The sequence below is a fragment of the Lipotes vexillifer genome, unplaced genomic scaffold, assembly GCF_000442215.2.
Source record: "Lipotes vexillifer unplaced genomic scaffold, Lipotes_vexillifer_v1.1 scaffold1043, whole genome shotgun sequence".
In the NCBI taxonomy this organism is placed as follows: Eukaryota; Metazoa; Chordata; class Mammalia; order Artiodactyla; family Lipotidae; genus Lipotes; species Lipotes vexillifer.
This window is the reverse complement of record NW_006769301.1, coordinates 174,397-188,648: the sequence shown is the minus strand read 5'-3', so window position 1 is coordinate 188,648 and position 14,252 is coordinate 174,397. Positions and strand designations below refer to the sequence as shown.

At 34.8% G+C, this 14,252-nt stretch overlaps 1 protein-coding gene across 1 annotated transcript in view; it reads left to right on the top strand.

Annotated features, from left to right (window-relative positions):
* Nucleotides 1-13,820: 13,820 nt before the first annotated feature.
* LOC103080161 (gamma-aminobutyric acid receptor subunit beta-1-like) overlaps nucleotides 13,821-14,252 on the top strand; it is a gene marked incomplete at its 3' end in the record, with an annotated part of 137,179 nt that continues 136,747 nt past the window's right edge. Inside the window, exons 1-2 of the mRNA XM_007445559.1 lie at nucleotides 13,821-13,900; nucleotides 14,064-14,155. Coding sequence (XP_007445621.1) covers nucleotides 13,821-13,900; nucleotides 14,064-14,155 — 172 coding nt within the window. The remainder of the gene's footprint in view (nucleotides 13,901-14,063; nucleotides 14,156-14,252) is intronic.

Genomic DNA, 14,252 nt, shown 5'->3' with positions numbered 1-14,252 from the left:
TCTTTTGGCTCTTTACTGTCAATATATAAAATTTATATACATCACTAACTTTTAAAAAGGAAAATTTATTTTCTCTGAAAAGAAGATTTTAAGACTTTCCATTCTGATACTGGTTTAGCTTTAAAATATTAATTAGATTGAATCAAAATAATTTGAAACAGACCTCAAAATTCACTAATTTTGGAAAAAAAATGCATTTCTCATCTGACTAATGAAAGATTGGTTGTGGCCTCATGTTGGTTAGCAGTAACTGATACTGTTAATCATTTCTTTTTCCTTGACATACTTTCCTACCTTGGCTCTCAGGACACCAAATTCTCCTGGTTTTCTTCCTACCTGCTGTTCCTTCTTAGTGTCTTTTACTAGTTCCTTTCCATCTACCTCAAACTCAAAAGATTGAAAAGCCCCAGGGGACCTTGAATTTCTTCCTTTTCTACTATACTCACAATGTTGGTGAAATTATGCAATCCACGGCATTAAAATGTCATCTTAGTTTGCTAAGATTGCCATAACAAAATATCACAGACTGGGTGACTTAAACAACAGAAATTTATTTTTTCATGGTTATGGACCTGGAAGTTCCAGATCAAGGTGTTTGCAAGTTTAGTTTCTCCTGAAGCCCCTCTCCTTGGCTTGCAGATGGCTGACTCCTTGCTGTGTCCTCACCTGGCCTTTGTATGTGAACTCCTAGTGTCTCTTCCTCTTCTTATAAGGACACCAGTCCTATTAGGTTAGGGCCCCACTTTTATAAACTCATTTAACATTAATTTACTCTTTAAAGTACTGGGCCTACCTCCAAATACAGTCCCATTGAGGGTAGGGCCACAATATAAAAATGTTGGGGGAGCACACAATTAAGTCCATAACAAATATTGTCTACATGTTGATGGCTTTCAACTTAATACATCCAGCCAACACTTCTTCCTTGACATGAAGTCATCCAAATAGATGAAAGTTAGCCTGTCCCAAACTGACTTAGGACACAAACCCCCATTCCCAAACTGTCCCTCAACACAGTCCGTCTCGGACAATGAGAACTCTTCTATCTATCCGCTCAGCTCAGAGACTTTGGAGTCATCCTTAATTCCTCTCTCTCCCTCACACACCATATCCAGTCAGCAAGTTCTGTTAACTCTAGCTTCAAAATGTATCTAGAATATAACCACTTCTCATCACCACACCCCTATCGTAATTTTTTCACCTGGATTAGTGACATAACTCCTTCCCCCCTACTCTCCAGAAGCCTGCATTCCAGAGTAGCTAGAGTGATTTTGTTAAAAAGTAAGTCGGACTGTGTTATTCCCCACATCATATTCTTCCACAGGCTTTCCATCTTACTCAGAATATATCCTGTAACTAACCCACCTCCAGTTGCTTTTCCTGCCTCTCACTGTGCTCTAGCAACACTGGCCTCCTGAAACACACCAGACACGCTTCCACTTCAGGATCTTTACATTTTCTGTTCTCTGTTGGAAAGGGTTGTCCTCACTAGATCTACATGGCTCACTCTGTCTCTATCTGTAGCTCTTTACTCAAATGTCATCTTTTCAATGCAGTCTGCCTGCCGACCATTTCTAACATTTCAGCAAACACATCCCTTCTCAGGTTTTCATTCCCTGGTTTACAATTTTTTTTCTCCTGTAACTGTCTAAATATACAGTATACTTTACATATTTGCTTATGGTCCATTTCCCTCACCAGAATATAAACTCCATGATGGCAAGGGTGTGTTTTTATCTGTTTTGTTCAGAGCTGTATACTCAGTATTTAGAATAGTACTTGGATCATATTAGACATTCGATAAATATTGAATTTATTTATCCATTCATTCAGCAAATATTTATTGTATATATATTTTGTGTCAGACAAAATTCTAGATAAGGGATATGCATTGGTGAATTAAAGAAAAAGCTTCTTTTCCTCATAGAGCTTTGATTGAGTGGCTTTATTGTAAGAATGGATATCATAGTGATGAACACAGAAATTCCAGCCACAATACTGGGTCATGTGGGCACACAGGAAATGCTGAAACCACTAGTGATAGCAGATATCATGATGAACTTGGAAGTGGAAGGCATTCATGGCAGCCCACAGTATGGTTGTATTTTTAGCTTCTTTGCAGGTGTGTAGATCTTCAGTCATCTGCGGTCTTATCTCAGGTGTCCTACTCTCATTATTACTCAACTACTACCTTAATTACTGCTTGTCTTCTGGGGAAATTCTTCATTATCTGTTCACCAACGTTTGGATATTTCACTGTCTATGCTCCACCTTTTCTCCATCAGAAGCACTGTAGCATAGTAGTTGATAATACTGGCTTTAGATTTTGACTTTGTGAGCTTGAACCCTGGCTCTGTCATACCTAAGCTGTGTGACCAACAGCAAGTTGCTTTTCGCATCTGTTCTTCCTTTAAAGAAATCTGAAAAATGAAGACAATGTTGCCAGAGTTTAAAGATACTAGGTATAAATGACTTAATAAAAGACTTACAGCAGTGATAGACATGTAGTAAGCATTAAATAAATTGTAGCTTGTTTTAATTCATAATTTTTTTTTGTTGTTGTTGTATGCGGGCCTCCCACCGCCGCGGCCTCTCCCGCCGTGCAGCACAGGCTCCAGACGCGCAGGCCCAGCGGCCATGACTCACGGGCCCAGCCGCTCCGCGGCATACGGGATCACTCCCGACCGGGGCACAAACCCGCGTCCCGTGCACCGGCAGGCGGACTCTCAACCACTGTGCCACCAGGGAAGCCCAATTCATAATTTTTATTTTTATTTTTTTTTATTTTAATTTTTTTCCAATTCATAATTTTTAAAAGAAGTATGGCTTATTCAAAATATCTGTTCCTTCTTATTTCATCACAACCAGTCAACGTCATGGCACCTCCTCTAACTCATAAATGTTTAATTTCTGTACTTTTTGCCTATAGCTTCAGAATAATTGCTTAACAATTGCTTTCAATTTCACTGCATTTAAAAGAAAAATTAAGGAATAACTTAGTTTATTGGTTTATTTGCATATCACTTAATTTTGTCTTAATTTCCTCTTTTTTGTACTGACGTTTTGTTTTGCTGTAGTATTCCTTAGGTAATGCTTGCCAAAAGGATTTGTAGGGGGCAAACTTTTCTCAATCCTTTTATGTCTAAAAATGGCTTTATATCGTCAACACAACTGAATGCTAGTTTGTGAGAGTACAGAATTAGCACTTGAAAATCATTTTCACTCAGAATTTTAAAAACATTGCTTCATTGATTTCTGGTACTAAATTTGTTGATAATAATTTCAGATGTACAGGTTAATAAACTTTGTTTTTCTCTTGTTAAATAAAGAATTTCTGGTACTACATGTGCTGATAAGAATGACAAATTATTTTCTTTTCCATGAAAATAATATGGTTTTTCTCAAGACAATCTTGAATTTATCCAAGATGCTCTGAAAATATACCAGAATATGACTGATTAATGCTGTTTAACATTTAATGAGCTTGTTCAATTATAAAACTAGTAACTTTTGTCACTTCTGGGACATTGTTATGTCTTTTACTATTTGTTCTTCTTTTCCTCTATTCTTTCTTTATGTAACTTCTGAATATCTCTTCAATGACTCTGTCTTTTTGCAATGCAATCTTGATAATTACTTGATTCTATTATCTGACTCACTAATAAAATCTTCAGTTGTGTCATTCGTCTATCAAATTTTCTTTTAAAATTTGCAATTACATTTCAAATGCCTAGATCCCCAGTTTTTTATTTTTGTTGTTATTGTGGACCTTTGTTTTTGCCTAACAGTTTATTCATTTTATTGGGTATTCTGTCTATACTTAAATCTTTTTCAAGCTATTATATTTGCTTTAAAGTAGTCTTACTTTCCATTAGGATTTAGTTTTCTACTTGTGGAATTTATTCCTTTTTCTTCATGATGTTGCTTTCCTTAAAGATTGGCTGACCTTTGATTATCTATCCACAGTTATATGTGAGGGTCCATATTAAATAGTATTTCATGTCTTAAACCCACATTAGAACCGTTCCATGTGTATGGTTAATACATTTCTGATTATAGGAAGTGAAGGAGCCCTGCAACTTCCAGATATTCCACCCCATATTTATTCAGCTTTAGCAGAGAGTAGAAGTGACTTTTGACTGAAGAAAACATTTTGTTGCTTAAAATGTTGGATGATTTAGATGCTATCTCCAAGAGGGAGAGTGGTTTTGTAAATTTGGCTTCTTCACTCAGAAAATGATTAATTCTTTCATTAACAAATTACACTGTCACTGTATCATTCTAAGATCAGTCCAAATGTCTAGGTTTTCCCAATTTTCCTTCAAATTCCTCTTTAAATAATTGGAAGAATTTTGATAACAACAAAATAAAAATATGTTAGTAATGTTTTGATCTCCATTTAGTAATGGTGAGTGTATTTAATATGGGGCAGAAAAATACAGTTTTATTTCCCAACCATATCTCCTTTCTTTTTCTGGTCTCATTCCTGTTCTTCCTCCCCTTCCTCCCTTCATGCTTCCTCCCGTCACTCCACTCTTCTCACCACAATGTTCAGTTCTCCCCGAAATACGACCAGTTCCTTTATTGCCATAAACTGTGTAACCTGAAGCCTTTGCTTGTGTTTTCCACCTGCCCCAACTTCTCCCAAGTGCTTAATTCAGTGAATTCAAGGTCTAGCAGAAAGTTTCAATTCTCTAACACTACAGGGAGTATGGAATGCTCTTTTCTCATTTATAGTAATTCACATGTGTTTACCTTGTTAGTTTTTATCTTTTATTGTTTTATAACTTTAAAAAAATTTATTTATTTTTGGCTATGTTGGGTCTTCGTTGCTGTGCACGGGCTTTCTCTAGTTGCAGTGAGCAGGGATTGCTCTTCATTGCGGTGCGCAAGCTTCTCATTGTGGTGGCTTCTCTTGTTGTGGATCACCGGCTGTAGGCATGGAGGCTTCAGTAGCTGTGGCGTACGGGCTCAGTAGTTGTGGTTCGCGGGCTGTAGAGCGCAGGTTCAGTAGTTGTGGCGCACGGGCTTAGTTGCTCTGCAGCATGTGGGATCTTCCTGGACCAGGAATCGAACCCATGTCCCCTGCATTGGCAGGCGGATTCTTAACCACTGCACCACCAGGGAAGCCCTTGTTTTATAATTCTAAAACTATTTTTGAGTAAATGAATGAGCCCTAAGGCTATATGTTTAGATAGAAAACTGTTCACCTGGGTAATAGTCTGGCTTCTGTCCTTCAGTTAACTCCAGGTACTAAAAATTTAGTCTATGAAATAAGTAAGATGAAAAGTATAAATAGTTCCTACTAAAAAAATAACAACAAAATCTCTACATATTAACAGAGTTATGAATGGCAACATTTTAAATGACTGTCTAAAGCAGTATCTCCTTGGTAGCGACCTGAATAGTTATTCTGTTTGATTTTCTTCTACCCAGAGGTCCACATTGGTCAGCCAGATGTCACAACATGCCAAGCACTTCCAGTTTTTAGAGTGACTCTTTACAACATTCCACTTGGGGAGCATAGGTCTGTTGTGCTTAAAGAAAAAAATATCTCTAATTCTGGCTTGTTCTAAAAATGTAAATCACTCATATCATAGGATAAACCCTAAATGCACTTAATTACATATGAGAATTTGCAAAAATCATGTAATTATATCAATAGAGGTTAAAAAAGTATTTTATAGTGATAATATTTTTTTAATTATTAATAGTGTACTGGTAAAGTGTATAGATTTTCATTAGACTACATAAATTTGAATTCTGTCTCTAACATTTCATTGTTTGATCTTGGATGTATTAATGAACTTTCTGTGTCTCAGTGACTTCATCTGTAAAACAGAACTAATTATAGTATCACTACCTTATAAGGTATTATAAACACTAAAAATGTCAAGTGTTTAAAATAGGATTGGTAAGTAATAAGCCTATAAAAATGTTAACTATTCTTACTAAAACATATAAAATTAGTATGTTTAATAAAAGCAATAACTTGGAACAAGTTTATTAGTAAGATTGTATATTTTTTCTTTTTTTTTTTTTTTGCGGTACGCGGGCCTCTCTCTGTTGTCACCTCTCCCGTTGCGGAGCACAGGCTCCGGACGCTCAGGCTCAGCGGCCATGGCTCACGGGCCCAGCCGCTCCGCACCGCAGCATGTGGGATCTTCCCGGACCGGGGCACGAACCCGTGTCCCCTGCATCAGCAGGCGGACTCTCAACCACTGCGCCACCAGGGAAGCCCCAGATTGTATATTTTTAAACAAGAACTCTAATATTTATTTGGGTAGAATTCTGTTTAAAACAAGAAGAGAATACCCTTGTAGTCACTCCAAATACCGGAAATAGAAGAAATATTGGAAATAGTAATTTGAGAAGAAATTAAAAAGAAGTATAAATATAAGAAAAGAATAAAATATGAATTTATTTACAATAAAATAATTTTAAAATTGTTATAGCATGATGATTAAAAGTAAAATGAAAAAGAGATAAAAATGTACCTGGCTGTATTACATGATATCAATTTTAATCTCAAAAGTCCACATTATGATATATGAATAAGAAGGGTGAAAAATACAAAGTAAAAAAAAAAGACATTTTTCATATTATCAGCTAAAGGTCTGTTAAATAACTGGCTATTAATATAGCCTGAAACAGAAGACCTTTTTATAAGAAAATAATAAAATTTTAGAGAATAAATACATATGCAAAAATATGAAATGAAGCTATTTCCATTAGCACAGATAAAAATACTAAAGTTAATTAGTAGAGTTATTGTAATAACAAAGTTACACAGATTTTATACTCTTAATAAATTAATACAGTACTTAATCTACAAAATAAAGTGTGAAAGCATAACAAAGGATAAGTATTTCAAAAATAGTGTGGCTACCTTACCAAAAGTCAAACCTTACTAATAGTGATTGTAATAAAAATATATCGTGAATGAAAGTTTGTACCCTTTCACCAGTTGTAAGATGAGCAAGATCTGGGAATCTAATGTACATCATGGTGATTATAGTTAATAATTATTGTATTGTATATTTGAAATCTGCTAAGAGAGTAGATCTTGCTTTACAAAGTATTCAGATCCATTTATATGCCTCCTGAAAGTATATGAGCATCTCTAACCAATAGTTGACATTCTTAAATTGTTCATATCTGGTACGTTTGAAATGGCATATCATTGTTTTAATTTGCAATTCCTCATTTAGAGGAATTTACACACATACACACAAAGGTAACTATGTGAGGTGATGGATATGTTAACTTGGTTGTGGTAAGCATTTCACAGTGTATACATATATTAAGTAATTATTATATATATTATAATTGAATGTGATATATATATGTTTATATATAATATATATGATACATATATCATATATCATTCATATAAGTTTATATATATATATATATATACATATAATATTAGGTTAAATCAGAAATCCTGATCAATTAAACAGAATACAAATTCCACAGATTCAGAAAATTGCATATTGTATGGCTGTTAGTATTACAAACTATCCTTAAGATAGATTGTTGTAATTTATCCTGCCTCCAAAGTGTATGAAATTATATTTCTCTACAGCATTCATGATGCTTGAGGTTAAATCCTTTTAAAATAACAAACTAGTGAATAAAAATGGTACTTCATATTTTTAAAAATATTGTATTAATTTGATTACTACCGAGGTTGAAAATTTTTAATATAATTTTTGGAAACTTTCTTTTGTGAGATGCTTGTTACAATCATTTGCCCATTTACTCATTAGGTTTACTTATTTCTCTTATTGATGTGTATCAATATTTTTAAAAATATAAATTGTAAATATATCTTCCCAGTTTGTCACTTATTAGTTTTAATTAGCTTTTATAAAATATTTCAAATACCTAGAAATGTAGAGAGAGTAGAATAATAACACCCATTAATCAAAACATATCATGTTTTTCTTCTTTGATAAAGTATTATAGATTCAGTTGAAGTATGTTTTATATCCTAAAACCTAGTACCCTTCCTATCATTGTCTATTTTTACAATAGATCTCTGTCTATTTTTCTATCTATTATCTACCTATCTCAAATCTATATCTATACACATAAAATAATATATATGCTGACTTTTGCACTTAAATATTTTAAACTTTACTTAATGTTATCACCCTCGTTTCATTCTATACCTAGCTCTTTTTATTGTTTTGTTTTTGCTTAATGTTTTATATTGAGATTTATCTGTGTAAAAGCATATAGATATTTATATATTTTGAGTGTTGCATTCCATTATGTAACTATAGCTTATTTATTTATTCCCAACTGATAAATAAATATTTAGGTCGTTGCCAGTTTTACACTATTAAAAGCAACGCTGCGATCAGCATTCTTAGACTGCACGAGCATATGTTTATGGTGTGTTTCCTAGTGGTAGAAATTCTGGGTCAAATGGCATGTGCATCTTTGACTTTATCAGATATGCACAGATTGCTTTACAAAGTATTCAGATTCATTTATATGCCTCCTGAAAGTATATGAGCATCTTTAACCAATATTTGACATTCTTAAATTGTTCATATCTGATACTTTTGAAGTGGCATATCATTGTTTTAATTTGAGTGGCTATTTGTCTTTATTTTCTTTCTCTTTTATTTACTTGTGGGAGATTTTTCCTTTTTGATAAATTCTTCATACTAATCTTTAGGCAGTTAAATTTGCTGAAAACACCTTCTTTCAGTGTGTGACTTGACTTTTCACTATATTAATAGGGTCTTTGATTTAAATGTTACATTTTTATGTGGTTATCGCTATTAACTTTTCCCTTCATAGTTTATACTTTTGTTTATCTTTAAATCTTTCTCTACACCAAAGTCATAAATATATTTCCTATACAGGTTTTCTAAAGTTTTGAAGTTTTGGTTTATGCTTGAATTATGTATCCACCTGTAATACATTTTCATGCATGAAATTAGGTAAAAATCTACTTTTTTCCCTTTTATAGACAATAAATTGTCTCCATAGCATTTATTGAATAGCTCATTCTTTCCCAGTTTTCCTAAAATAGAGGAATATTTTTATGCTCTTTATTTGGTTGTGCTATTTTCTTTTTTACTATCTCTACATGAATCCCAAACTAAACACAAACTCTTTCAATTTCAATAGCTCAATAAGTCTTGATATCTCAAAAACAATTGCCCCCATATACTCCCTCTTTTTTTCTCGCAGATTTTATTGTCTTTTTTTTTTTTTGGATGGCTTTATCATATTGAATCTTCCCAGCCACATCTTTTTCACTTATCTAAGTCTTATTTTATGTCCTTCAATAATGTTATACAGATTCTCTATAAAGCTCTTACACTTTTTTCAGTTATTCCTAGATACATTAGAATTTTTTTTATTACTGTAATAGAATACGTTTTCCTATTATGGGTTTTTTTTTTTTTTTTTTTGCTAACTGCTGTGTATGAAAATACTACTAACGTGTATTTAAACGTTATTTGATTTTGATGTCAGAAGGTTAGTTTAACTCTCTTACTATAGTCTTACACATTTGGAGACTTTATCGGATTTTCTCTCTAGACAAACTCACCACGTGGAAATAAGGAAAGTTTAACTTCTTCCTTTTCTATTTTTTAAAAAAAAGTTTATTGTCTCATTGCAATATCATACCTCTATTATAGTGTTAATTATTCCTACTTTAATGGAAGTACCTCTTAAGTATTATGATTAATTACTTTACTTTTCAAGCATATGTTTTAAAAATAACTTTAAAATTATATATTCACCTCTATCAACATTTTCTCTTAATGTTTCTCCTTTCATAAGCATATATCCAAGAGAAAAGATGTTCAATAATCATTTATTAAATGCTGAATGATTATATTATAGGTACTTATCTATTATTTTTATGGTTTAGTTTTTTACCTTTAAGTCTTTAACTCAACTGAAACTTAGTTTAGCAAAAGTGTTAGAAAGTTCTTATATTTATTATTTTTCAAAGGTATAATTTTGCTAATATTTATTGGAAAAACTATCATTTATCCACTAATTTGACACATTAATGTTATTACATACTTAATTTTTGTATACTGAAGTCAATTTCTGGGGAATGGAGGATAGCTAGGGTGGGCATTTATTTCATCCTCACTCATGGGAAGGAAGCTGCTTTGTAGTACTTCCAAACAATTACTATCACCTTCATTCCACATATATCCAGCCTGATATATCCATTTACATAAGATTTTAAGCCAACTGGAGGACAGGTAATAATGGATTAATTATGACTGCAGAGTCTCATACTTGTTGAGGACAAAATAGATGCTCAATAAATTTGATTGAAGCAAGACTGAATGAAGGTAAACTTTAGTTATATTCTTAAACAATAAATAAAAATGTTTATTATATCATTTTAAACAAAATCTCTATTAATCCTCCCCTTAAAGTGTGCCATCTACATTAAAGCTACACAGTATTTCTGATATAGCTTATCAAAACCAGCTTTAGCCTGTACATAATTTGTCTGGACTCAGTATTTACAAGAATAAATAAACAAGCGAGACTAACTTCAAAGTGAAACCAGCATTTTCAAGTTTGATCCCAGTTCAAAGTAGCAATTCCAAGCTGCTTACTCTAAATTCTTATCAGTAAGCATATTCACTAAGAATATTCGTAACATGTGTAACGTTTCTTGATCTTGAGACACTTCCAACCTAGCTGGATGATAATTTTTTGTTTCAGTAAGAGTTAGCAGGAGAGGATAATAGGATGACCAATGGCTCTTAGGAGCAGCTTTCATGGAAAAAAAAAAAAAAGCAAATTGAATTGATTCTTGAAGGGGCGAAGGTCTTATTTAAGAGGATTGGTTTGGGGATAAAACAAGCAACTTCACAGAGGAAATAAGTGTTGGCTTTTTCAAGCCACAGCAAATCCTGTACTATTTCTGGATCTGTGATGTTTAAAATTTAAAAAAATTTTTTAGTTATTTCTCGGTATTATTTTGAATTTATTTTTTCCCATTTAGTCCTGAAAATTATTCAAGACAGCTTAACACTGTATATATTTGTGCAACATATCTGTTTTTCAATTAGTGACAAAGGAAAATTAAATTTAGAATTCTAAGGCATCAGGGAGAAATATATCAATATGCAGGTCATTAAGATCTTAGATAATGATTAAAGCTGAATTGTACCAATAATTCTAAGATTCCCAGTGACCAAAGCAAACAGGGAAGTGAGTGAATTTTAGAATTCAGGAAAGAAAACACTTTTCAGAGTACTAGGGTCTGGGAAAAATTTTCTCCCAGAGGTCTTCACACATGATACTGAGTGGTACAGTGGGCTCCATCCTCAATAGTATCCCAATAACAGATGTGATCATGAGTATTTTATGACTTCTTGTAGTATCCTTCTATATAAGTGGAAGGCGTAATTTAAATGCGAAATTCAGTGAAACTGATCCCAACTGGGGCATGCTAAACATTAGAATTCAAATATGCAAAGTCACCAATAGTCTTCCTTAATTCTAGAATAAAATGTTGACCCTTTGGCAAACACTGCTAAATAAAATCCTGGTAGTTATTAAAAATGAATTATTGGGGTTTATGACCACCTAGAAAACATTAAAAAAAAATTAAGAAACATGATTAACATTGGTCCCAGAAGAAATGGTCATAGTGTTTAAGGTTGTCATGAGGCTCAAATGAGAAAATGAAATTGATGTATATGCAGAATGTCAAGGTCTACACATGTGTAAACATATGTACAATTCTTTAGGCACCTTTCAAAAGTCTCCAAGTCCTGATATTTCCAACTATTTTATGTCTCCATTACATTTCTGAAATCTTGCACTAGTCTATCACCTTCTCTCTATGCTAAACATTATCTGACATTTGTTCCTTTTGCTTAGGGTATTGTGATATCCCTTCTTCTTCCTTGTTCTTTTCGCTCTCTCTGGTTCCTCCTCTTGGGGTCTATGCTTAATAGCATAGAGCAGATAGGTTGATAGATTCTTGGTTGAAATGTTGATTCCACCATTTATTAGCTGTTTGGTATTAAATGAATTACATTACCTTGATTTGTTCTCAGTATCATCACCTATAAAATGAGAATAATAATAATAAATAATCATAATAATATCTACCACGTTTGGATTGCTACAAGGTTTAAATGAGATCATCTATGTAATGTGCATGATAACCAGCAAATAGTCCACAGTTGATGAATGTTAATCCTTTTTATCATGATTATTCTATCAGAGCATTTTAAAACCTAAATCTGACCCTGACCCTACTTAAAACTGTCAGTGATTCCCAGAAGCTTAAATTTGCACAGTGGAGTATGTAACTTTCCTTGTATTCTGGCCTCAGCTTCCCTTTGCACACTCACCACCCTCCATCGCTACCTCCCTCCTTTCATATTCTGCTCAAGTATTTCAGGGTTCAGCTATCTAAGCAGACCATAGGCTTTGAAGTCTCATAGTTTGTCAGTCTCTTTCAAGTCATTTGGCACATGCTGTTCCCTCCTTCTGGAGTGCCCCTCCCTCCCTGCTCTGGCAAAAAGCTTTCACCTCCAGAAATCATATCTGCCTCTCTCTGGTAGAAGTAACAACCTGCCACTATATAAACTATATAGAGAAATATTGAATTTACTTATATTTATGTCCACCTCCCCTATCAGTCTGTGACTTCTCTAGGTTGGGAACCTTTTTAAGTCATTTCTGAGTCCCCAAATACCCAGAACATAGAAAAGATTTAGTATATACTATTAAACAGATGAACAAACCCCTGGCAAAGGGCCTCCCACCTCACATGTGCTCAATGGCTTCTATCGAACTGCATTGACTGAATTTAATTTAATTCAAACAACTCTTTCTCCTACAGAACCCCAATCTAATAGCAAACAGAGGCTAGACCCTCTGGGTGTTTCAGGGTCCTGTTTTGGGTTATTAATACATGCTAACACGCTGGCAATTAAAAAAGAGGTTTTCCCCACTAGAACCTAGAAGAAAAGTGGGACTTGAGGCGAACGGCTCTAGGAAAAGGATTGCCTGCCCGAGATGCTGCCTCTGGCTTGCTTTTACCCCACCTCTCTCGCTTGGTGAGACAAGAAAGGCGGAGGGAAGAAAAGTGGGAGAGCCGGGGAGCGAGCGCAAAAGTCGACCTCTCCTCTTCGTCCTCCCATAGAGAAGGACGGCAGTAAGCCAGACGTGCTAAGACGCCTCTCAAGCGGACCTGATTCCTGGACTCCCCAAATACATCCTGAGTTTCCTTCTTCTGTGGCTCTCCCTCTCCACTCACTTCTCCCCTCACCCCCATCTCTCTCTCTCTCTCTCTCTCTCTCTCTCTCTCTCTCTCTCTCACACACACACACACACACACACACACACACACACACACAGGCAACCACAGAGAACCGCCTCGCCTCTAGACTCCCGGTTCTAAGACCACCGTGACTGTCAACGAAATATGCCAATCACAGGCAGCCTAAGCCATATCCCTGGAAACTGAGTAAAAATTAGGTGGAAGGCAGAAAGGAAATCAACATAGAAACCTCCAGTGCACAAAGAAAGATCCGTATACACAAGCACGAGCAAGGAAACAGCAGGGTATCTTTTACTACATGGAGGACGCGGAGCACCACAAACAGGAACTTTAAAGGGATTGAAATCTGTTGCCTGTTCCACTAGGAATATTGTTTGCAAGGCACAAGGTGTCTTTTGGTAGTGAGCACCCTCTGCGCATGCGCAGGTCCATTCGGGAATTACTGCCCGGCCGCCGACTAAGTTGCATTCCTTGAATCTTCGCAGAAAAGACAATTCTTTAATCAGAGTTAGTAATGTGGACAGTACAAAATCGAGAGAGTTTGGGGCTTCTCTCTTTCCCTGTGATGATTGCCATGGTCTGTTGTGCACACAGGTGAGCTGCTGTTGTTGAATGTCTTTTTTTCTTGGTGTTTTTCTTTTTACATGCTTGCTGGATCATGTAGCTCGTTATTTGGGGGGTAGGTGTGCCTGTCTATTTTTATGTCTGCTCGCAGTTTGTGCTCATTCTGAATCCGGTCCCTACTTCTTCCCTTCAGCGCCAATGAGCCCAGCAACATGTCATACGTGAAAGAGACAGTGGATAGATTGCTCAAAGGTTATGACATTCGCTTGCGGCCGGACTTTGGAGGTAATGTTTCATCTTTTTTTTCAACCTGTAACCCATATCTAGTTCTCCTTTCTTGTCAAAGACAAATGTCAAAAAAAAAAAAAAAAAAAAGGAAAAC